At 43.7% G+C, this 26,867-nt stretch overlaps 1 protein-coding gene across 4 annotated transcripts in view; it reads right to left on the bottom strand.

Moving 5' to 3' along the window:
* Nucleotides 1–379: 379 nt before the first annotated feature.
* Nucleotides 380–26,867, bottom strand: part of MIS18BP1 (MIS18 binding protein 1) — a 384,752-nt gene continuing 358,264 nt past the window's right edge. For all 4 annotated transcript variants that reach the window (XM_069208712.1, XM_069208715.1, XM_069208713.1 and 1 more), the window contains one exon: nucleotides 380–1,224. In XM_069208712.1, coding sequence (XP_069064813.1) covers nucleotides 1,121–1,224 — 104 coding nt within the window. In that variant the 3' untranslated portion in view covers nucleotides 380–1,120. The remainder of the gene's footprint in view (nucleotides 1,225–26,867) is intronic.

The raw sequence follows: 26,867 nt of genomic DNA, 5'->3' as shown, positions 1-26,867 counted from the left end.
AGAACATTTAGTAACATATCAAATAAGTTGATAAACCATCACAGAAATTACATGTACAATTGTGAGAGACTGGATATTAGTTGCACCAACAGTTTGCCACTATGCTTCAAAAGCTCTTAAGTTTGGTTAATGAGGCGATTAATTGCAGGATTTACTACAGGACTAATTCACAAGTTATTAGTTTACATGTTTTCAGCTAGAATATGTCCCCCAAGCTTCATTTGCAAACGGTAGGAAGAATGTTTGTGTTCAATAAGTATTGGGATTTGTTTTCCTTGAGACAAAGCCAATCAATACAGTTATAGGTTAATCATTTTATGGCTGCAAAATATTAACATAGTTAAAGAGGTAGATCCTTGGGGAAGTGAGAAGACTGGTACAAAGTTACACTTTTATTTTTGTTAAGAATATTAAACAATTTAAAAGGGTGCACTCTCCTACAAAAAGAATTAATTACATGTTTGTTGGCCAAAACGATAGCTGCAATCATAAAACATACAAAATTAAATGTCAGCAACAAACATTTTTGGGCTGAATAAGTCTCACAAAATGAGCCTGCATCACGAACTATGAACGGAAGATGTTGAATTTGATCAGATTGGAGACTGCATCAAAATGTATAATTCCATAACATACATCCTATAGTGAAAAATAATATAATAGAGCCTTCTTTAAAAAAAATATTTAAAATTGAAAAGAAATATTAAAACATTATTTCCTTTCTCAAACAGTTTTGGACATGAGGGATTTCAAAACAAAGAATATACACTGTACACGTACTTAAAATTATTTTCAATGCAACTGTACTCATCCATTACAGACATAACAGTAGAGCGAGTTTCCACCATCTCATTTGTAAAGGACTTCCCTTGATTTATAACTAAACTTCTAATGCGACTTCTATTACAACTTCGCAGCCAAGCCAAGTACATGTACTTGGCCCTGTTAAAATGTAATTCTACACTGGGCAGGTTATTTTTGCTAGGCTTCTTGTGAGATCATAAAGAATGAACCGGAAATGCACTTGCTGTGCTTTTTTCTGAGAAGGGGAGAGCTAATTTAATGGTTATGCATGTTTTTGAACGTTATTCTTATCAGAGTAAAAGGAAAGTCAGCATTTTCAATCATCTGTGAAATAATCGTCTTCTTCCTCTTCTTCATCGGAAGGTACGGGCTCTTCTTCAGTTTGAAAAAGTTTTCCTATTACAGTTGTATCATTTAGACCTGCAAAAATGAAAAATGAAGCATATAAAATCCGCTCTGTACACAAGGTGCTGAATTCTCATTTATCAAATTGCATTACATGATTTTAAATGTTTTTTTTTATTACTCGGACAAGCCTTGTATTTAAGTGGTGAGCCAAGTACCATATGGTTTAAACATTAAACAGTTTGCTTGCTTAGAAATGTAAGAGATCCATTTGCACAGATCGCATAAAGATGATTATTGAGGATGGTAGTAACGTTACTGGAAGGAAAAGTCATCTACTCCCTGAATTGCTGACCTCGCAAGCTGAAGATCTCGGTTCTCATCCCGGCTTTGGCAGCAGGCCAATTACTGTGTTTCCTCAAATCCCTTCTTTACCTGTGCCTTAAATAACAAATATGTGCACTGCAAAAAAGTGTTACTATGTGGACTGTAAAACATTGGAATGGTATTGCAATTATAGTGCCTCCTTTATCAACAATCACGTCCACTACTGATATATCACATCTGTGGAGTAATTTCTGCCACCAGACCGCTAAAATTAGCAGTGTCCTCTTGCACTGACGCCTACAATTAACTGAAGGTCGGACTGTTTGATTGCTAGAATCCACCAAATAAAGTTCTAGTTGTCTGCGATCTGCATAATCCGTGTTTACTTATGCAAGACTTGTCTGATTTGTTTTCATAACAAGATTTATATTTTGGGCGCGTGGCCAACAAGATGGCCGACAAGTCGCGCCTAATGCTGCTCCTGCCAGCCACAAGAAAAATCCTGGGGAATCTGCCTTCATCTGAAATGCTCAAACCCTGTATACGTTGAGCAGGGAAGAGACGAGAGGCTAAAGGCCAGCAGACCGTGAGCGGCGACTCTAGTGGTGTCGGAAACGCCATTATACATCGAGGGCTGCACTGCGGCCTTCAGGATGCTGCACCGGCCTACAGAAGGAATCAGCAGTCCAAGACCGACGGCAGAGTAGGGAGTTTGCTGGAAGTGCATTTCGCCCCCAAAGTTTGGAGACTGCACAGAGGACAAAAAAGCCTAGAAGGAGCGGGGGCTGCACTTGCATCGGCCTGCCCAGAAAACTGTGGCAATGGTCTAGATTTCAGTGGTGTCGCACAGGAGGGAGTGGATGCTGTACAGCATTGCAGAGTGGACCGGAGAAGGAGATGCCGGCCCGTGGCTGGCTCCAGAGCTCCAGGAGCGTTCACGAAGGACTGGAACAGCTGTGAACTGTCTGTTTGCTCAGCACCGGGTGGACTGTGGGCAGAGAAGTGTGTAACGCACGTGAGGAGTGGGGTGATTGCATAGTCCCTCAGCGTGAAACTGAATTATGCTTGTTGGACAGGCTGCGAGGGTCAAACACGGATGAATGACTACTGGCACCCAGATAAAGACATGCAAAGACTCCCGGTGGCGGTATAGTCAAGCCAAGCATACATGGGCCCAGTGTGCAAGGGGCAGCTGATGCGTGCTGTTCCTGCATTCCAACAGAGACGGTAAAGGGACCGCTGCTGGAGGCCCACAGTAAGAGAATGAGTGACCACAAGCGCCAGCAGGAGAAGGAAGAAGGGAGCGATTTGCCTACAGTGCGTCCCTTCACCCTGAATTCCCTTATCGGGCCTGACATCTGCCTAACTGAACAACATCTTAGGAGGGGCCATGAACCCATACTAAAAAACGTTTGAATGGGTACTAATCAGACTGTTTGACTACAAGGCTTGTGCACATCTACACCCTCACCTCAGGGTAACGCAAAGCAGCTGGCAGCGAGCTGGGAATGTGCCCGGCCCATGTGTGTGGCCCCCCTGGAGCAGAGAGATTAGGTGGAACAACTTGTTAAGACTGCCCTGAGGTACGACAGTAAGACTACACACGAAACACTGCCAATTAGGCCCCTATGGATCACGTGCAACACCTGATCAGTGAACTGGGTATATCTCCCGGTGCTTGGCCATTGATTAAAGAATTGACTGATGCCTGGGGGTGGGTGTGTGGACCTCCCTGACTGGCTTGCAGAGAAGCTTCTGTCTCTGGTGAGGAGACCTTAGGCCACCATTGGCAGTCATGGTGAAGGATAAGACGGCGAGGCCGCCCCAGGCCAGTAAGATAGTCAACTACACCCAGGCTGTGTCAGCGGCAAATAAAACCGGCGAAAGGCTGGCAAAAGACACAAGAGACTGTGCTGGAAAGCGACTAACCCAGGATCTGTCTCTGTCAGACCTGATGGAGGCCAACGAAGGCTCCCTCGGAGCCTTCCCCACTAAGACTGACTTGGTTGTCATCTACGTTAACCTCCTGAGGGTGGACCTTACAAAAGCAGTAGAAAGGGAGGGAGTTGCAGAGGAGAATGTTGGAGAATCACAGAAACTACATCATCACAGCAGAAGGTGTCGGTAAGGCTGGAAGAGCAAATATAAGATTTTGAAAGTAGGTTCAGGAGGAATAACTTGCGCTTTGTAGGAATCTGGGCGGAAGGTCAGTTAGCAGAAGCATTCCTGGAGGAATGGATCACCACTACTATGCTCACTCAAGGGCTGTCCAAATTCTACACTATTGAATTTCAGGGACTGGGATGCCATCCTGCAATACATATGAATAGAGAGTCCAACGAATTTGAGGGGCAGTTAATTTCAATCTTCCCTGACTACACCCTAAAGGTACAAAACCAGCTAAAAATGTCAAGAAGTGACTGCGAGGCCTTAATCCGAGATGCAGCTTCAAACCCCTGGCAAAGTTAAGAGTAGTGCACAATGCCAAAGTGTTATTTTTCTTCAGCGCCGAGGCAAGTGATTGGGTGGACATGCTGGCTGAAGGCCTCCCAGCAGGCCTTTACACATAAGAGCACAACAACCCAGGGCATGCTGAGAAACTCAGGCAGATTGTGGCAGCGGAACAGACCTGATAAAGACTCTGATACATCTGGACTGACAGGTTGCATTGTGTGAGGCCTAGATGGTACGCTCACAAACGCTGCTGAAATATATTCCTGCGACTAATTTCAGGAGTGGCGGAGTAATCCTGGATCCAGCACGGACAGCACAGATGGGCGAAGGCTGAATTAATGGACGATCTGCATACCGTGATTAAAGATGCGGTATTCTGTAGTTAAAAAAGAGAGTGCTGCGGAGATGCTGGGAGGGATGTGGATAGACCTGTCTGCCTCCAAGACTGCTGATATGATTATCTTTACAATAGATGGAGATGGACCCTGTTTTTTCTAGAGGTCTGGTTGCATATGGAAAAGATCTGTAGTCCCAAAAAGTGTCGAGTATTCAGTGAGAAGCACTAACTGACTGTGTATCAGAACCTTCATATTGGGCTGGCAGGAGCAGTAGGGAGCAAGGGGCGCAGGCAGTGGGGGGGGGGGGGACTGTTTGAGCGATACACTCTCGCAGCACACAAGAAGTACTGTCCTCTGGCAAAGCGTGGAGTTCTTAAGGTAAAAGTTCTGGATTGAACATAATCCAAATATTGGAATAAAGTGGGATATGCAAGTTCGCGTCTGGCCGACTAAGGCAGGACGAGATGGCTTCACTGCCCAATCGGTGGGTGGCGTGGGACGATGTTATATTTTGACAGTTCTACAGTTTTGGGGAAATGCTTGTTACTCTTCTGTGCTAAAACTTTGGTGCCTAATGTACGCCTGTGTGCAATTCTGAATGGGGATCTGACACACAAAGCCGCACATGACAGGACAGTTGGTAGACCTACAAGGATAAATATGATAGACCCCTTGAGGGAGAAACACCCAGATTCTAAAGTGTACTCCTGTTACACACCTCTGATGGGGACATATAGCAGACTAGATTATTGCTTTGTATCAGCCGAACTGGCCCAGAAAGTAAAATACATTTCTTATCTCACATGCTACTTTTCTGACGACTCCCTTACTATTGATGAGCTTGGGAAAGGGTCATAGTTGCCCAGTGGTTCCACTTTGGCGTCTTTGAGCGGAGGCATTAACGGACCCTCCATTTAAGGATACAGTGACGGAAAAACTCTCCCACGGTTTCAATGAGAATTGGGGAAGGTCTGGAAGTAGGGCTCAGGACTAAGATGCGATGAAGGTGGCACTAACAGGGGTCTGCCTTAAAACCTCGTACGGTGTTAGGAGACAACTGGAACGTGATCTAAGCTACCAGGAAGCATACTTGAGTGTATCAGAGAGGGAGCTTCCCACCCAGCTATAGAAACTTGAGGAATGGCAAAAGACCCGTAAAGAACTTTTAGATGACTGGTGAGACACATTTACATACCACATCATCAGAGGTTACATGCAGAGGGAAACAAAACGAGAGCAATGCTAGCCCACTTAGTTAAGCAACAGGATACCCGTGACCTGGTGATGGTGTTACAGGATGAAAAGGGCACCCCAGTTAACACAGCCTGCAATTAATGAGGTATGCCAGGCCCATCACGGCAAGATATAATTGGACAGTAGGGAGGAAACAGGGGTTCGTGGAGCTGACTTTTTGGCAAAAATACAACTCCTCAAGCTAAGGGAGGCGGCTCGTGCCTCAATGGACGAGCCCATTTATCATGAGGAACTCCTGGCTTCACTGCAACAGCTAAAAACTGCAAAAAATGCTGGGAGGTGATGCTCTCCCAACTGAATTTTATCAAAAGTATGCAAACAGGATCGCTGAGCGATTACTGGAGGTATATCAAGAGCACATGAGAGGGGGAGCTTATCTGACACCATGTGTGAATCCCTAATAGTTTTAGTTCGGAAAACTGGCAAGAACCTCATCCTATAGACCGCTTTCACTTTTAAACGTAGATGTTAAAATTCTTAGTGCCACAATAGTGGCAAGTTTGCTCCCACACCTTCTGACACTAATACACTCTGATCAGTGTGGATTTATACCACAAGAAGCACCATGTACAATCTTAGATGGTTGTCACACGTCTACCATACACCACATCTGAGGAAGAATCCGTATATCCTTGCATTCCTAAATAGTGAACAAGCGTTTGATTCTGTGAAGTGGAAGTACCTTTGGCTAGTGCTGGAGAAAGTGAGCCTTGGCCCACAATACGTAGCATTGGCCAAATTATTGTACAAAGACCCAGGAACACTGGTATGCATGGGCAATATAGTGTCACACATGTTCCATTTACATAGGGGCACCTGGCAGGGGTGTCCTCTATCACCCCCTTTAATTGCATTGGCCGTAGAGCCCATGGCAGAGCTACTGGGTCGAATACTGGAGCCCTGGAGAATCCCGGTGGGAGATATCACCCACGTAGTGTCCTTATATGCTGATCATGCTTTGGTGTATCTGCAGGGTCCAGAATACTCAGTCCCTATATTCCTGAACGCCCTAAGGACCTTTGTTGTAGAGGTGTTGGATCTCTTTGTGAACATTCATAAGTCTCAAGTGTCTCCGATGGGTATGCTTGCCGAGGTCGAGACAGAGATGCTCCCACAGATGGGGCTCCCATAGGGAGCTGGGGGGATTAGATATTTAGGAATAAAGATGGCCCACACAGAGCAGAAATTCCTAGACTTTAACATGGGCAGGGTCTGAAAGCGTCAGTTTGATTATGGATGGACCTCCCTTGGTCCCTGATGGACAGGGGGAGCTATAGTGAAGATTGTGGTGCTCCCCAGATGCCTGTATGCCCTAGAGGGCACACCATATGAGATCCTCTGGCACTAGTTTGCTGAGCTGGAAAGTCAGATCTGACTTACTATGGTCCAACAAGAGGAAACAAAAAGGACTACCCATGCCTAGACAGACCTGGGAGCGAGGTGGGATTAAGATTCCCAACACAGAAATCTACTATATGGCAGCCCACTTACAGCATGCTGTCCTCTGACTGGACACCGCAGACAACTGGAAAAAGAATCTCTTGAAAGAATCACACTGGGACCAGACACTGCCTGCAATTCTTATATGTGGGGTGCAGGTACAGATAGACACACACTTCCTTATACGTCAGGTGTGCCGCGTATGGGACCATGCTGTCGCAAAGATATTGAGATTAGCCCTGTACGCGTTGGATATGTCGATATGGGAACTAGGGGCATTTGTAAAAATGGCTGAGGTATTATCAGTACACAAATGGAAAGATGGAAGGTGTGAAAATTTGGGGCATTTATATCTTGGAAGCCAGTTTATTACTCAGGCAGATGGAAGAGAGTCCTTCACGCTGGGTGTGGACAATATTTGTAGTATGCAAAGATTTTTACAACAACACAGGAGATATTGCCCTGCTTTCTAGAAGAGCCACCAATCTTGCATACACTGACAACATTGCTGGCAATGGCAGGAGGCCGCAGACTTATATTGCACATATACTGTGCGTTGAGGGAGGATTTACCTAAAATACCCCTAGAGCACATGCAAAATCGGAGGGGACACTGGGAGAAACCCTTTCCTCCTGAGACTGGAAGAAGGTTCATGCAGAGGGCACAGATGATGAGCTCAAACAGGCATCTATACCACCTGGCAGGACCAATGTGCCTGCAGGTGGGCTCCTGCAGCAGATTTCTTACATGTAGAGTGGCAATGCCCATTGTAACACACTTCCGGAGGGAAGTAGTAAAGAACTACTGTGGAATATCACTACAAGAATTCTCTTGACATGTTAAAATTAACAAGTTGTATTTATTTATAATTGAATTTTCTTTTTATCTCTTACTAACTTCTACTAGACTACCTGTCTCTTAACACTAACTTTGAGTTATGGATCCCTTTTTTTATTGGGCACGTGATATCAATATTTAATATTTATTTTTATTTCTCTTAGTGGGCCTTCCCATTGTGACATCGTATTATTTCTACTTCAAAGATGGTCGCCAGTAGTCTAGTCCTTCCCTTATTTCTACGGGGAATATTGGGTTTAGTAGCGCGATCTTAGGGAACGGGACAAGCGTTCAGCCCGTTCATTTTATTTAAGGTTTGGAGACGCGACCGAAGGCGGCAATAATAATATATAGGAGCCCGACGCGCACTCGCGTACGGGGAGCAGCATCAAGACTTTGAAGTTTAAGAGTGCGGTCATAATCGGGTGAGTCATGGAGCAAAGGCGGTATGCCGTGAGAAGTCTTACAGTTTCTAAAGTAACAATAATACTTAATTGGTGCCGATAATTTAGTTCAAACTCGACACGTATATGTGAAAGTATGTGTTTTGGATATCTTTGGCTATGGCATTGTATAATTGTATTTTATAACTATGCTCATAATTGGATGAGACATGAGGCATTATGTGATATTATTGATACGTTTATAATCTTAATACAGGAGAGATTTTTGGCTTGTGTTGGCATTAGGATATACTTCCAACACTCGTATTGGAAGTGAGTGTTTTAGGTATTTTCAGATATATGTGTGTGTGGTCTCAGGGATTTTGGGGATGTTAGTGTTTGATGTTTTTAATAGCGAGTGACTTAGTTGGTGTTTATACTTGTTCAACAGAAGATATTGACATCAGGACAGTTGTGTTTGGTAAGCAGCATTTATTGGGCACACCAAAAAGGAGTATTTACGCTGAAATACGGATTTTTGTATTCATAGGTAAAATTATGGGCTTATTTTTCATATATATTTGGACACTAGAGTTATCACTATGCATTAGGGTCACAAAATGATATGCAAGGTGTGTAATGTAGTGAGATCTAGAATCTCTATATTGGATACATTTCACTAATATTTACACTTGTGCACTAATGTCACGCTTTTAACTATCAACTCGATGCATGAAATTCATGAACAAATAGTGTATTAGATCACAATACGGAGTACTACCACACCTGAGGAGGTATGTGTCTGAATAATTTCAACAACTATCCATCCCACCTCTTGGTGAATTGGTGGTGGTTTTCCTAATATTATAGCTTAACCAGGTTGATGGATTCAGATTGATCTAACAGGTACTTATACAATTGCAGCCCTGACAAAGTCATTGGGAAATTCCCAGACGACACACGCGTTGGCTGTATAATTTGATGTGAGGTCGAAATCGGCATTGACAACACAATTACATAATACATTTGGAGAACGTTACTGAATCTCGACTGAAGAAATAAGGACTTTGATTTTTGGTCATGTAATAAGATTGGAGCAACACACATGACAGTTTTCTTTAATCTTTATGGAATTGGACTCGGACATTGATATTCAATTTTAGGATATGGAAATATGTGTTGAAGGTTATCTTAATTTTTTCCAGAAATACATGTAATATTGCTTTTGGTTCTAGAATACTGACTCCGGAGTACTCCATTTTTAAATGTTGTCAAAATGTATGTTATTGTAATGAGTGCCTCTTGTGGTCAATGATTTAAAGGTGTGCATCAGCACACACTTAAGGCTCAGGGGTGGGGTCTTTCAAGGGTGCACTGTCAGAGGATTTGTTTGTGTTTTGATATTCACCTCATTACCCAGAGCGCTTTTTTTTTTTTTCTCTCCCATTATAGTACACCCGCACGTAGTTAGAGCCTTTTGGAACATGCTGGAATCTTCCGGAATCCAAGCTGTTTGTGCCACAGTGCTTCCGTTGTCTTGCTGAGGTCCCTCATAAGGACTAGGGATGTGGGTTTGAGGACCTGAGAGATGGGCAGTGGCTTATGGAGCAGCTTGTCACTTCCTGTGCTGCAATGGCTGCACACACAGGTTGATAAGCAAAGGGACGAGAGGTGCGTTTTAACAGTGCACCTTAGTCCATTGCTTTGAGGCACGAGGAGCTGACAATACAGCTTTTTAATTTGGAGCTTCCATTTTTGACTCCCTCAGATGACTGATCTGCTGACTGCAGACTATTTATGACTCATTGTCACAAGCCACAACATACTACAATGGTGTCCGGACGGTGCCTAGAGTGCGTAACCTTAACTTGTTACAAGAATTCTGTATCTGAAATTGCATGTACTTGGATTTGTTCGCATTACTGGCACTGGTTCCTCTTCTTCCCAGTCAGCATGTAAAGCTGGTAGAAATTTGGTGAACTGACCAGTTTTATAGCACTGGTAGCATTAACCTGGAAAAATAACGAACAAATAACAACATGCCTCCCTGACCTAATTAGGCAAGGGAAATTTGCTCACTAACGTCTGATAGCCTCTGAGACAGTTATCCGCTAAACACACTCGCCCTTCTCAACCTCCCCACCAACCAAACTTGAATACACTGGGTATGTCCCAAGCACATCAGTCTGTGAGAAAATATGTATTCCATTAGGTCCGATAGACTCAACAGCACCTGTATGACAATACCAGGTATGGCCTAAAACTAGTCACAGGGTACAAAATCTCCCCTTCTCTAGAGTGGACAAGAAGTAATCTATAATAGTTATGCTGATTATCTTAATTGTTACATTCATTTGTACGACTGGAAATGTGAGCACAGAAGGTGTAATGTGCTAAAAAAAAAAACCACAAACCTAATGAAAATAATAAAATAATTTAATAAAGAAAATGTGGATCAAAATAACAGAAAAACTTAACTACTCAATGACTCTGAAAAAGCTAAACAAATGGAAATGTTTAGATTGAGAATGTAGTCCACACTAGAGTGCAAGATCTGCTGAAATTTCTACAAATAGATGTAAGAAATCCTGTGATATAGGACACCTGGTATAATATAGAGTGCTTTCATAAATGGTGCAAGCGCTAAGAAACACCCATTTGAGTTGAAAACCTATAATCATTTACTTTAAAGAAAAAAAGAATGAAGCCATGTAGAAGGCTTGGGAAAATATGGCGAGGGCTGTACCGTCGAATGACTGCATGCAAACTTTGCATATAATTACCAAAAGCACTTCTCAGGTTGAGTCCCACACTGACTTACATACTACAAACAAGCAGTGGGAAAGATATTGATATATCTTATATGCTCTCTGAAATAAATTATTTAAAATCTTTATTTGTAGTTAACATCCCTCTGGAAGGGGAACTTTTATTTTCTGTATTAGAAATTTAGCAGACTATTAAAAACGAGGAAGTCTGTAGTTCTTAAAACACTTATCAGTGTCATATATAAAACCAAAACATCCTGAGGCTTGGGTGAAATTTCTATTCCTATAGTTGAAGCTAATAATTACTTTGTTTGATCCCAGACAGCTGGGGAGACTCAGCAGCAATATTACCAGTCTTATAGTGTACTGCCTCATTTTACTCCTCGACAAGGCTTCTAAAATCATCACATGCGCAATCAATCAATCAGTCATTTATATAACGCAGCATATAACCCATGAGAGGCACAAGGCGCTGGGGTTGCTAGCTGCCACGAGGTGATTTTGTTCATTCGAACAAGCAGGTCATGAGTTATCCCCTGAATTGTTAGAGCGATAAGGTGGTCCTGCGGTGCAGTGGAAGGTTGTTCCAAGCTTTGGCCGCCAGATGTAAGCAGGAGCGTTATCTGCTGTTTGCTCAACGGGCCAGGGGATGGAGAGGGCTGGGGTGGGGGTGGAGAGGTTAGGGCATCTGCGAGGAAGAGCGAGGAGAATCGTTGGTGTCTGGTCTGTTGGTGGAAAAGCAGCTGTTTGTTGCTGTATGCTGGTCCTTCGTTGTGCAGGTATTTGTATGCATGGCCCGGTATGTTGAACTGACATCTCTTCTGGATCGGGAGTCAGTGAAGCATCTTCAGGTGGGGTATGATGTGGGTCTGGTCTGTCTGGGGAGGTCAAGGATGAGTCTTACCACCGAGTCTGTACTGTCTTTAATCTCTTTAGGAGGCGTGCAGTGATTCCTACGTTCAATGTGCTCCCGCAGTCCAGCTGCTGGTGACGAGGGCCTGTGTGGTGGTCCTTCTCGTGTCAACTGGGAGCCACCTGATGATGTTGTAGAGCATGCATAGGGTGTGGAAGCAGGCAGATGAGAATGCTTTTACCTGCTGCTTCATTTTCAGCTTGCTGCCCAAGATGATGCCAATGTTGAGGGCATGGTCTGTCGGGTGGGAGAGGGAGGTTGGGGGGGGGGGGGCACGGGGTGGGAAGGGTGGGGGTTGAGGTCCATAGGTCACCATGTATCGTTCTATGGCGAGGTGCTGTTTCTTAAGATGAAGACTTCTGTCTGGTCTGGGTTCAGCTTGAGGCAGTTGTCCATCCAGTCGACAACATTCAATATATACCTGTGGAAATTAGCTCTGGTGGTGGAGGGGTCTTCTGACAACGAGGATGAGCTGGGAGTCAGCGTAGGAAATGATGTTGAGTCCGTGCAATCTGATGGTGTTTGTCAGGGAGTTATGTATGCTTTGAAGAGAGTGGAACTGAGGGATGATCCTTGGGGGACGCCGCAGATGATGATTTTGGGTTTTGAGGTGAATGGTGGGAGACGGATTCTCTGGGTTCTTCGGGTGAAGTACGAGGCGATCCATTTGAGGGCGTTTCCCTGGATTACAATGTGGTGGAGTCTACTGATCAGGATGTGATAGGAACGGTGTTGAAGGGGGCTGATAGGTCCAGGAGGATGAGGGCTGCTGTTTTGTTGCGGTCCAGGAGGGTCCTGATGTCGGTGGCTACGATCAGTGCTGTCTCAGTGCTGTACTAGCTCGGAGTCCGGATTGAGAGGGGTCCAGGATGTTGTTGTGTTCCAGGTGGTCGATGAGTTGCTGGTTGATTGCCTTCTTGAGAACTTTCACTGGAAAGGGGAGAAGGGAGATAGGTCTGTAGTTCTTCGGTTCTGCAGGGTCAGCGGATGATTTGTTCACAAGGAACCTCACTTCTGCGTGTTTCCAGTCCTCAGGGAAGGAGGCCAAGGGGATGGAGGTGTTGAGAACTCTCCTGAGCTTGTCACAAATCGTCTTGCTTCTGAGGTTGAAGATGTGGTAGGGGCAGGGATCTCTGGGTGCTCCTGAGTGCACGGAGTTCATGAGGGCGATCGTGTCTTAGGTTGAGAGAGTCCCAGTGGGTGAACAGGTGTTTGGGTTCTGTGTCTGTGGGTGTGAGCAGGCTGATGCTGTATGTGGCAGGGGCCTGGGGGTTTGATGTTTTTTTAGATGGTTGAGATCCTGTCACGGAAGAAGTCCGTCAGGGTGTCACACAGTTGTTGGGAGGGGCTGATGTCGTTTTCAGTGTGTTCTTATTTTGTTTCTTTCAGTGGGCGGGAATACTGGTTGAAGGCTGACCTGAAGGCAGTCTCCTGTTTCTTTCCTGGTGGGCCACTTCCTTTCTAGTTTCTGGCAGTTGCATTTGGTGGATTTTAGTTCCACTGTGAATCAGCTGGCAATTCTGGTAGGTCCTTTGGATTTGTCTGTCTTGACGGGGGTGATAGTGTTGGTGCATTCTGTGATCAACTTGGAGAAATTCTTTGCTGCCTGCTCTGGGCCGGATGTTGTACCTGGGCAGTGGGAGTTGAGATGTTGTTCCACTGGTCTTCTGAAACCTTTTTCGAGTCTCTGCACCTGGAGTTGAAGGGCATGGTGCCAGGGTTGGTAGGTTCTGCAATGGTGAAGTGGACTCTTTAGTGGTCGGTCCAGGTGTGCTGTGTGACATGGTTATTTATACTAGACTCTGTCGCTGGACGTGAAAATGGGGCTAAGCATGTGTCCTGGGATATGGGTTGGTTGATCACAAGCTGCTTGAGGCCGAACTTCATGTTTTCCAGGAGGTCGATTGGGGTTGGTGTTCCCGGGGTCATTGAGGTGGGAGTTGAGACACCCTAGGTAGATGTAGTGCTAGGAGTCAATGGTGATTGGGTCAATGAGGTCACGGATGGTGTTGCAGAACCTGGGGGCTGGTCCTGGTGGTCTGTATGCAAGTGTGCCTCTGATGGTGCTTTTTCCGTCTGTGTGGAGTTGAAAGTTGAAGTGCTCCATTATCAAGGCCGAGGCATCTGGGGAGGTTGTGCAGTGTGTGGTGTCCTTGCAGATGATGGTAATTCCACCTCTGTGTTTGTTGGTTCAGGTACAGACCTGATGTGTTATCTTGTAGCCTTCAGGGGTGGCAATGGCTGGCACTGAGGTGGAGTGTTTGCACTTTGCTGCGAGCTGTTGAAAATTGCCCTGTAGACTGCATATTTGCATCAAATCATATTATGAATGAAGTGTGGGAGCCAGTAAATAAGCCATTGCTATTGTGGACTGTATCTGTTATGGGATAAGTTGACAGGAAGGTGAATCCCAAACGGACTACTATCATACTGACTGTTTTACACAAACACTTGGCTGCAAGTGAATGTGTGCGGCTAGGGAGAGAGAACAGTATGGGTACTGAGAGAACTGAAATAGGGATGTGCTCGGACCTCTTTGCTGATCTCTCTCTTTATTCACAATCAAATATTAGCACTCTGTTTCGATACTTCTAATCCTACACAAGTCAGAACGAACCCTACAAATAAATTTCTATATGCGGACGAGTTGGCGGTCTTAGACCACATACAGAGTTATCTTAACAATAATGCTTCAAAGAAGCTTACATTGGAGAGTTATTTACAGCCGAAAAGCAGTTAATAGTAACTAAAAGTCATTGGCCCTTTTAATGCTGTAGAGTTAAAATCAATGGCTGCTGATTATTTATCAAATGTTTTAAACCTAAACCTGCAATGTTGACTGTTACTTCTACAGCTCGGTGCACTTCATAATCAGTCTCACACATTAACAATCTTATCTAATGCTCCTATGTACCTCAGTACTGAAGGAGAGGAAGTTGTCTCTCTGATCTGTTATTAGAAAGGTTGGTATTTAATACATAGAATATTGAATTGTCAGCAGCTCTATTCTTTCATGCAAATATTAACTTAAATGACAGTTTAATCTGTACTACTTAATTGTAAATGTCTTATTTATTTTGTGATATAATGAGATTTTTTATATCGGGATCAGTGTATACTGGATATGTGTCTAGGGCAAGAAGGCTAATAAACTGTTTTAAAAAAAAACATTTCCTAACAAGCTCTAAGGTCTAATAGAAGCAGAAGGTCCTGCCTGGGGAGCAGTTAGCTGCAAAACTCCTAAATGGTCCCATGATAACCACAGCCCGTCTTGCTATACAACAACAACTTCACTTGCTGAGTCTTTTGTGCCCACACACATAATGAAATAATGCAAAACTGTAATGTTCCAGAAGGCAAAGTGCTGCTGAGAACCCCATACTGTCTGAAGATGTCACACAAGACACAGGACAACTTGGAAGCATTGCAGATGTGAGGATCATCTCTGAAAGACAGACAGACCAGGAGAAGGGTCAACCAAATGACCACATTAATCTTCAGAGTTTGGAACAGTTGAGTAATTGTCGGGCGCATGCCATGATGAACTGTAAAAGATTAGTAGAATTGGGTAATGGGAAATCACAAGGCTAGATCTACCTGTGAAAGACTGGTAGGACCAGGTTACCTATAGGCGAGTCCAGTGACTAAATGATTAATAGTGCTGGGTATGTCAGTAACATTAAAACCACCAATGAAAGGCTGTTTGGGCTGAGGCAGAACGCCAGTCTATGATCCAAAAGTGTGACAAAGCTAGGGCACACTCATTCACAGCCCAAGCACCCTCATACATTGTGATCAACATTGGTGTATTACAAGATTAAAATTAAGTACGGAATAATTTAGACACATTAAAAAAATCTGTCTCTAAGATATATATTTTACTCTTGCTTTAAGAAGACAAGTTTGGAGCAAATCTTGTGGGTCTAGTAATTTAATCAATTTACTCAATTTGCGTGTTGGTTTTTCAAGCTCTGCTGCTGCCTATGACCTACCATTCTGGCTGATTCCAAGCACCGTTTTTGTTTTACAAATAAATACAGATTAATTTATTGTTGTATAGGGGTAGAATAAAAATAAACCGAACATCAACTTTCCTAAGCTTCAAATGGTATATGTTTATCATCTCAAGACTGACTGCTCAAATGCTGTAAAGTAATATACAAACATATATCTTTTAAATGGAATTGAGAATGTTATTTTTCACCTTCCTTACATCTCTTCCATTGTGCAAACCCAAAGCCAACATTTTTTGAAGCTGTTTCAAGAACTGGTTCACTTGGAGTTAGTAACCTGACTAGGTTTCTATGTACTGACCTTCTTTTAAACTCCAGCCTACTGCCTTTGGTTTTGTTTTTTAGTTAACTGGCCAGAAAAGTAACATGATCGAAGTATGGGTGAACACTGAACATAGCTGATAGTCTGATGATCCATTAGCACTTACAGATTGGGCTTGGGGCACACGCATGCATAGCATAATTAAATATTAGAGAAAACACAAACTATGAGTGACGTGCTTTGGTTTACAGAGTAGAGAAACTTCATAAAGCACCAATCTCGCTATTTTCACAATGTAAGGGAGGAATAAAATAGAACAAAAAGAATGTCAATAAACAAATACAATAGGAACAATGGAGCAAGAATGCAGGAATAAAACTGATAAAAATTATAATGCTAACCTGGGTGATACAATAGAACCGCAAAATGAAAGGAAAAATAAAACAGCAATGCAAACAAGAGGCAAAGTGAGAAAAAACAACAGGAACATTTAGACTGGCACAAAAGGAAAAATACATTGGATACAGTGTTAATTAAAATAATGGAAATAAAAAAAATGCAAACAAAAATTGGGGGAAATAAAAATAATAAAAAAGTAATCTCCTATATAAAAAAAAGTAAGAGCAACAGAAAAGGGATAACGAGTAGCCAGAACATGCACGAGGATAATTTAACATAGTAAACCGACCAAATGTGAAGAAAACATAAAAAACAAGTCTGCTGTATAATATACCAGTTGCAAACAATTCTGCTGTAGGACGTAGATCACTATACCTCCCCTCTTGTTTTATAGTTTCCATCGCAATAACTATAAAAAATGGGAATGCTGTATTGTAGACTCTTCTATAGCAGAACCAGCATTTGCCACATTTGTGAGATTGATCGGATAGTTTATTATGTAGTGGGAATTTGATAGCTTGAGTGTTTAACAGGTGGGTAACTCCCATGAAAAATAAAGTTCAGTGGTAAATTCAGCCGCAGCAGCAGGGAGGTTTTTTCTTAATGGATTCTACTAATAAGCCCCTACTTTAGAGAGGGCTCCCGTGGGGTTTGCAATGTTTTAGGGCTCAGCCCGCACACAGAGCAAGTACGTTTATGGCAGATTACAGTGTCTTAATCAAAAACTACGATTCTATCTAAGTAAGATGTTTGGTTTGTTAGACTTTTTTGGTGCCTTTTTTGCCACCTTCCAGGTAAGGAGTTGCAGCATTCAAAAAGGCAAAGGTTGTTTGCTGTCGCAGACTGAGGTCAACACCAACTTTAGAATCACACTTCTTTATATTCACACTTCACAGTATTGCCCTTTCATGCTTAAAGGTTACATCTTTTGGACCTAAAAATAGGTTTCTTTTGAGTCCAATAGTCTGTAGTGCATTGCACTGAGTAGTCTCTGAGAACTATTCTGTGTGAGGGCGGACTGCTGCCTTGAGTCTGTTAGACCTGACTGCAGCTTTTGATGCTGTGGCACATTCAGTGCTCTTAAGACGAATGACAGGCTATGGCATTCAGGGTACATGTTTGATGTGGTTTGCTCTTTTCTAGAAGATTGCTATTTTCTTTTGTTTTCTAAACCTTTTGTGTCCCCAGCTAAGGCGCCACCATGGTTCCTCAGGGATGTTCACAGAGACTCACATTGTTTTAAGTTTATAGCCATCCTTTGGCAGACACTGTAAAATCCCCTGGCTTTAACTTTTTTTTCCTATGTGGATGAGACTCAATTTGTTGTCTACCTGCATTCCTCAGATTCTACTATGCCATCTAGCCTTAGCTTGAGTTCGATGGAGGTTACATAACGGATGAGAAGAAACTGCCTTAAGATTAATGGCAAGAAGATGGAAGTGTTAGTGGTTGGGAAGCAATCCAACCAATGGGTTCCACAATAGCGGAAAACAAATCTTGGGGCTCTCCTCTTTTCATCTTGATAAGTTAAAGATCTAGGATTTTAGCTCAATAATAAACTTACTATGGAATATCCAATTAATAGAGAAGCGGCTAGGGCCTTTGGCCTCTCAAGGTGTCTAAGGAAGACACTTTGGTCATTACCAGTTACTTCTCAGAGGACTATTGTGAAGCCCTTAATTATTTCACGTCTAGACTATGGAAATATCTTATATCTATGTGCAACTAAGTTTGCTGTGAAAAGACTACTGATTACAGAAAATGCAGCTGCTCGTCTGCTCTGTCACATTCCAAAATTTGAATCCGTCTAATTGCATCTAAGGGAGCTTCATTGGCAAGTTCTGTGCTACTCGTATAGGAAAATAACTAGATCTGGCCCTTAGTTTCTCAGCAGGCTGATCCATTCTTACCATTGAGAACAATACTTGTGTTGAGTCAGAACCTTGCAGTGATCCCCAAAGCAAAGCATGACATGGTAGTCACTCTTTTGACTTTCTAGGACCAACGCCATGGAACTCCCTTCCTACTTAATTTTTAAATTCTAAATGCTCTGGTACTTTCTTCTGAATTGCTGGTTGACATGAAAAATACCCTTCATAGGTTCACACTTACATATTTCCCCATGTCATACTGAAACTCCTAGGGAAATATAAAGATGGATCATTTTATGTCTTTAAATAAAAATCTCAGCTAGAAGCCCCGCTTCTACAGGCATTTATTTATAAACCATTTTTACTAGTTTTATATAGAACAGCGTGAAAACCCAACAGGTCATTAGTACATTTAGTACCATTAGGAGAACGAACTGCACAGATCCACAGCATAACATACTGGTATACATACAGGAACCATCGCGATGGTCGAATACACTGTGCACATCCACCCTATGATGAAGCAATGCCCGTGCCCCATCCTCCCCAGTCCCCATCCATCTGCCCCACAATTTTGTATACTTGGCTGGACAGCCACTTGCTTACTAAAATAATTTGTCTTGTTGAGTAAACCAGTCCACCCCTCGACGCCACTTTGCCATTGTGGGGGCAGTCTCCAACTTCCAGTTCGCTGCAATGTCTCTCTTGGTCACCAAGCAGGCCATCCCCACAAATGCCCGGTTCGCTCTGTTAGAGCTCACCTCCTCAAGTACTCCCAGTAAAATAGGTAGCAGAACAACCTCAACCTCCGCCTGTATAACTCCTGAAATCTCTTTTACCACCGCCCGCCAGTAAGTGGCTATATAAGTCCACACCATGTGAAAAAAGTCTACACTGGGGCTTGCACAACAAAGGCACTCACGCCTGGGGCCGGAGGCCCGCTCTATGCAACCTGTCAGGAGTGAGGTATGCCATATGGAGAAAGTAGGCCTGTACCACTCGGAGACGGGAGGTCATGGTCAGTGACCGCGGGGCCATCAACGCGTCTCTCCAATCCCCATCTTCCATTGGACCCACCCACTGCTCTCGGAGCTTATCAAGCGTTTGGGCTGTGTTAGTGACTGATGAGCGGTAGATACGCAACACCCCCCCTTTACCCAGAGCGCCCATCATGATCTTGGCCTCTACAGGACTAAATTCAGAGAGAACCTCCCCTGCCTGAATGTGCGCCTGCAAGGTGTGTCTGAGTTGCAGATACTTATGAAACTGGGACTGATTAAGCTCGAACTGCTACTGAAGCTCCTGGAAGGACCGCATGTGGGAGCCCGCTCAGACATCATCCAGCTGGGAGATGCCTATAAGGTCCCATATATGGAACCCCTGGAGCCCTGAGACCTCCCCCAGCCACAGTCCCTGCCACTGCGGCATCTATTGAGTGAGACGGCGCCACCTCCCGTCACCGGCTGAGCAGCCCCCCGCCCCATCAGCACCACCCTAGTCACTTCTGGAAATCTACGCGGCAGGGGGTCACCGTACAGCATCCCCAGCAGACTAGGAAAGCCCATCGTCAAGAGTTCGAACTGATAAGCGGGATCCAGACAACCCCCTCCCAACCAGTCATGGATTACCAATAGATGCATTGCTAGATAGTAGAGATAGAGGTTAGACATCCCCAACCCCCTCCTCGTAGACATCACCCTGACAAGTACGGAGAGCCAGCCGGGGGTGTGAGCCATGCCAAAGGAAGCGCCGCACAGCTGCCTCCATCTCTTTGAACCACTGCCTGGGAATACGGTAAGGAAAGTTCTGAAGCATATAAAGGAACCAGGGAAGCACCATCATTTTATATAGCACAATCCAGCCCACCATGTGGAGGGGTAGTGACTGCCAGTGCTAGAGGTCCTCCCTGACTCTATGAGTTAAAGGCATCACGTTAAGAGACCATCCCAATTCGGGTAAGAGTGCTATGTGCACCCCAAGATACTGGAAACTATTGCATCTGATGGGAATAGCGTGCTGCCAATCATAGCAGTTCCTGGCAGGGCTCAGCAGAACATGGAGAGATTTACTGGGGTTAACTACCAAACCTGACGCCTCGGTGAACAGTCCTAAGAGCTGCAGCACCCAAGGCCCACTGCTAGCCGGATTCACTAAGAACACAAGTACATCGTCTGCGTATAACGCAATGCAGTCTTCCCTCCCAGTGGGCCAAGCCCACCCGCCAATCAGGGGATTTTCCCTTATCAGCTTCACCAACAACTCCATCGCCAGCGTGAACTGAAGCAGGGAGGGAAACAGATCCGATACCGCCTGTTCACCTGCACCCGGGCCGTAGGTTTAGAGTAGAGGAGCTCCACTATCACTCGGAACCGCGGACCAACCCCGGCACTCGTCAGCACCCTCAGGAGATAGGACCAATCCACTGTGTCAAACGCCTTCTCGAAATCCACAAGAAGGAGCACCAGAGTGGTGGTCAAGATGACCCGGTTGGCCAGATCTACGTGCAGTCGCCTAATACAATGCCTAGTACTCCTAGCCTGCATAAAACCACACTGATCCTGGTGTACCAGTGATTCAAAACTCTCCTAAACCTAGCTCCCAGCACTGTGGACAGTATCTTGATCCCAGTATTGAGGAGTGAGATGGGGCAGTACTCCAAGCAACCCTGCGATTGGGGATTCAGCTTAGGAATTACCACAATGGTGGCCTGATTGAGCCCCGGGGGGAAACCCCCGGTCTTCTCCACCTCCTCAAACATGGCTAGCAAGTGAGGGGCGAGTATATCTTGAAACCTGCTGTAGAGCTCAGCTGGGAACCAATCAGGGCCTGGGGTCCTACCCGTGGCCAACTTGGATATAGGAATTCCAATTTCCTCGAGGCCTATGGGCTCATCGAGGTCCCGTCTGTCCTCGGGAAGGATACCTCCTTTAACAAAGGGGCATCCCTCTCCACCTTGGGTCTAGGGCGCTCCTCGTATAATTGAACACTTTTACTCATAATTCTTTGCCCTGAAATGATAGGTCCGGTAACCATCTTAAAGATTTTGAGACTTCTATAACGGTTACCACAACAAAACAAACTAAACAACTTACAGGAAAAGACTTGGATGGAGTCGTGGGAGTCTACAAAAAAATAATATAATGTATGGAGAACTATCTTTACAGGTAAACAGCTTTTTCTCCAGCGTTGGGAGGCAAGTCACTGGTTATCCCATCATCGAAGCAGGTTATTTTGTACAGCTTACCTCAAAGGATCACTGAGCAAGACTTCTATAATAGGTACTACAACAAAACAAACTGAACAACTCACTGGAGAGGACCTGATTGAACTTGTGTGAATCTATAATAAAACACTACCATTTATGGGGACCCATTCTTTACAAGTAAACAACCTGTTCTGCAGCATTAGGAGGCAAGTCACTGGTTGCCTCATCAATGAAGCATGTTCTTTTATATCCCTTACCGCATGTTCTTTTGGATCCCTTACCTCAAAAGATCTTAGGCTTACAAATGGTTAGGATTTCTAGATGTTAGGTAAAACCAATTAGAAATGGAAAAAAACACCCCAAAAGGAATGTTTGCTTTCAAGAGAACCCGGAAAAGAATACTTTGCAGTAATATTACTGCTCTGGTGACATCTGATGTCAAAGAGACCAAACAGTGACACTAGCCCCTTTTTGTTTCCAGCCTCAGTTACTTTCATGTGGGGTTCCACAAGATTCAGCACATCCCTCTTAAACATCTGCATATCTCTCCTGGCTCAACTTATCTACGATTCTGGCTTATCTTTAATGTCATACTCTGATGGTACCCAAATTGTCATCTTGGTGGGTAATGTCAGCTAAGACTTCTAACTTACATGTGCATTTGGTTGCAGTAGCTCATTGAGTGAGTAGAAACTGATTGTGGTTTAATGGAGATGGGACAGAGCCCCCTTTTTTAGCCTTCTTTCAATCACTAGCATGCTGCACTAGTAGCCTTCAGTTGTGGGCACTGCCCTCATTACCTTTGAAGTTTGAAGGGGATCATGGAATATATATGTAAACTGTTCTTACTTTTTAAGAACACATTAATGTGGTGTACTCTTCTTGTTTTTATTACATTTTGCACCTGTTCTTATTGTATAGTTATTTTAGTGATGTCTCTGGGCACGTTAATTTAGCAACTAGGCCTGCTGCTTGTGCCTTAGCCTATTGACATTTTATTTTAATTCATTTCATTCTTTTAGAATCAGCCACATTTGTAGTGGTGTTTTATTTTCTTTATATAGTTGTTCTTTTGTCTATGAAGGTATTCCTTATTTTTGCATGATATTTTATTCACTCTGTGTTTTCCTCAAGGCTGCAGCGAGATAGGATTGTCAGCACATGTGGTATACTGCATCTCTAACATTCACAGAAACACACGTAATTTTACGTATGGACATTTACTCAGAACATCAGTTGTTTTATTATAAAAACACTTCTCTGTCCTATACACGTTAGTGGGAGGTTCCAGCCAGAAGACCATAACTGCATGCTGTTTGATTTCGTTACCGCTGCTTGCGGAGACCACCGGTTCCCTGGCCCACATGGGGATGGTATCTCTATAGATAACACGCATCTTCATCACTGCCATATTCAGGTATTGGGGATGATGTATTCCCAGAGGGGCATCCCGAAACGCAGATTAAGGCTTATCTTGTTGTGCTGTAACATAGCTTAGGTAGGAATCGTATATAGTGTGCATTGTGATAGTATGGTGGGACTTTCCCCGTGTTTCACTTTCCTTGTCACCATTTTGCTTCTAGCATGGTTCATCATTCTCAATATTGCATTTCAAGCCAATTCATCAAGATGCAGCTGATTTAATAAATCTTATGGAACCATTTTCTGCCTGTTTGTCTTTGCATGTGTGAGACTAATGTAACTGAGAGAAAAGGATGATATCTCATCCTCCATGATTTCCATGAGAAGTCATTATATCATGCGCCTGGTTGCCACAAATCATCCCTAATAAGGATTGAGATGAGGTGCCTCTAGCTGGCCGAAAATGGATTAGGCTGACAGTTGTCACATAGTGTGGGATTGGACTCAGTTCCTCAAAAATCAGGTGATGCTGCCACCCAAATCCAGCACCCTCATTAGGATAATGAGAGCCCACGCAACACTAAGTAAAGTCTTGGCTTTTCTGTAGGTTGAGCCGCGACATACAATGGTCCAAGCAAGCGTGTTATCCCACCTCGACTATTGCAACATTATACATCTGTGTCAACCATTGAAGACATTATTTTGCCTCCAACCTTTCCAGAATCTAGCTGAAGAATTCATTTAGATCTATCTACCTCAGAGATGCTCTAGTACAGAATCTCACCAAGCACTACACTGACTACCAGTACAAGAACAATTAAAGCTTTAAGCAATGTGGTTCACCCACAGAGCATTGCATAATCAATGCCCTGTGATATTTTGGTTGAAAATCAGGCAATGTGTCCACAGTCGTTTTGTTAAGATCTGCAGATCTATGTCTCCTTGACACTCCTTGAAATTCACCTTTTAGATTTGCAGGGGTAGGGTGGGAAGGGTACATAAATAGCTATGTGAAATTTCATAAGGGTCTAAACACCTGGCTCCTCTTGTAAGTGGTTATCACTAATTTCAGCACCAGCACGACCTCCTGTGGGTAACTCCTTGTGCTGTTTACCTATGTAATCATCAAAGGAGTACAAGTGCAACCTCAAGCTTAAATCACATTTCTGTGACAGATGCTTCTGGTATGATCCACTTGTGCCACAGCAAGGCACTAAATATGTCCATGTGACCATCTGAAGGATCCCTCCACCTATATAATTCACTTCTACTCTGTTCTGAGAGCATGGTTCACTGTATATGGTTTTGGCTCACTGTTCATTGCAAAGTGATGTGTAGAGTATGCAGCACCACCATGTGCATTCTCCTTCATTGAGAGTGGGACAGAGCTTTGCTTTCTGAAAGCTCAGGAATTATGATTGTAGCAACAAAGTTCATCTTGTAAGGGGATACCTCCAGACTCAATGTCCTTCCATAAAGACCTGCTTCATACAGTTCTTAATTTTATATTGTGAGGGCCTGAAAAGCATTCCTGTATACCTCACACCCTTTACAGAAGGATCAGATTGCAAATCATATATGTATTCAGCACCCATACACAGGTCCAGTAAAGGTCCATGCACCAGTTTTGCTGTAACTATGCTGCCTGCATCACATACACTGAGCTGAAAAATCTGAGTTAGTGTAAGAGCTGTGCAGAGTAAGCTCAGAAACCTAAAGAGGCTACCACTATTCTGTATTTCCTCATAGATACTTCCATCAGCACCCTTTCAGTAAAACAGGTGGCTGAATCTGTTATGAGTCTGTGCAGTGATGTAGAACACATTCATTAAACAGCCTGAGGATCACCAAGACAAACATTCATTCCTGCTGCTTCCAGGTCAATATGAAGCTTAGAACTTCTGATCCTGAAACCATGTTTGACACATAGCCACATCACTGATACAAACCACGGTGCCTCAAATTATTGGAAACATATCGAGCTGAGCTGATTCTACCCTGACCCCCTCCCAAAGTCTCACCCACAAGCTAGAGAGGGTATTATAACAGCAAACCCACCAGAAAAGTTACTTTCCTGGTGGATACTCCATCTAAATGCAGATTCCTCACCTTAGAATGCTCCTCATGTGCTGGAGCGGATGCAGAAGAGTTTTTCATGACAGTGAGCCTGTCTGTGCTGACTCCACATAGCACCAGAAGTTATGTATTGGTGCTGCATATAAGCGCCTCCTCTCGTGCCTTAACATCAGTTTCTTATCTCTGCCTTTTCTGTGCCTTCAGACATGGAGTGTGACAATTGTTGGTAACAGTGTGCTACTTACCAACATGAGACCTTTATTCCCTATTAACAAGCAGTTGTGGTGCCCATAAGTCTGAGTTTGAAGGAATGTTGTATAGTACTATGAAACATTAAAAGTAAATAGCATTGCAACGAGTATGTATTTGTGGGGAAGCAAAAAACTGTACAAGAATATTAATGAAGGTTAAAAGGTTAATTGAAAGTGGTACTGTCAAACCAAGCCTAAATAAAAATCAATGTACGTTAATGAATGCTCTCACATCTGTGCTGCTCCCAGACAAAGACATATACCATAACTTATATAGTTATTTAAGACACGTTTACAGCATTACAACAGGTGTGTGTGTGTGTGTGTGTGTGTGTCCGTGTATGTCCCCGTCCCTGAAAGTTCAAGCTCAGCCAGCTGCATAAACAATATGATCAAAGCTGTGTGGAGGGCAAGCACTTTTGTTTTAGAAGCACACAACTTCTACCTAATAAAACATGTGCTTCTGGCTCCCAATATGTGGGTGGAACCAAAGCCCCTCTCTAGTGATCCTCACTAAAAGAGTCCATTCCATAGAATGGGGAGATTGGGGGATGGTGAGAAAACTGTGGTTACATAGTGTAGACAACAGAAACAGTGTTAGAGAAGGAAAGAAACTTGTCCTTCTGATAGATACTTCTTACTACAGATTCCTCACTGCAGAATATGGAGGTACTGAAATATCCCGCAGGAGAGAGTAATTGAAAGGTCCTTCCTACCGGAACTGGGTATCAAGGTAATAGTGCTTTGTGAATGTATACACTGGTACCCAAACTGCAGCTTGGCAGATGTCAAGGACAGACACTCCACATGCCAGCGTAAAAATAGCAACCTTAGCCCAGGTGTAATGTGCTCTCGGACTTTCTGGATGTTGTTTCTTGACTAAAGCCTAGCAGATCTTAATGCAAAGGACTATCTAACTCAACAAGGCGCTCTTCTACCCAGTGTTCCCTTTCTATGCTCCAGCAAACCCCAGAAACATCTGATTACCCAATCGATGGTCTTTAGTACGATCATAGTAAAATCTTAAAGCCCTTCTGGGGTCCAATCATTAGAGCGTCTCCCCCTCTTTTGAAAGGTGACGGGGAGCAAAGAATGCATGTAGAGTGATGGCTTGCCCAATGTTGAAGAGATACAACTTTCAGTAAGCTGACATTCGGAAAGAGGGGAGCCTTAGCCTTCAGCATCAATTTATCTGGGGAAAAAGGTGGCTAGGGCTGTTGAACTGAGAGTGCTTGAATTTCACTCATGAGATGAGTTGATGTAATTACAATGAGAATGATTATCTTTGAGGTCAGAAGACCCAGCAAGCAGCTTTGTATGGCTCAAAGGGCATAAACACAAGAAATGTCAAGACCAAATTACGTTTCCACTGCAGCATCACAAATGGCTTGGCATGAAACAGGAATCAAATCTTTAAGAAACTTTATTACAAGAGGAAATATGAATAAGGATGGATAGTCTGGCAAATGCAGAAAGTCTGACAGGACCGATAAATAACCTTTTATAGTGCCTCATGTAAGGCCTTACAGGACTAAAGATAAACAAAAGGATGGCTTCATCTGTGA

The sequence above is a fragment of the Pleurodeles waltl genome, chromosome 9, assembly GCF_031143425.1.
Source record: "Pleurodeles waltl isolate 20211129_DDA chromosome 9, aPleWal1.hap1.20221129, whole genome shotgun sequence".
In the NCBI taxonomy this organism is placed as follows: domain Eukaryota; kingdom Metazoa; phylum Chordata; class Amphibia; order Caudata; family Salamandridae; genus Pleurodeles; species Pleurodeles waltl.
Note: the sequence above shows the minus strand (reverse complement) of the source record. Positions and strands in the feature narration are given on the sequence as shown.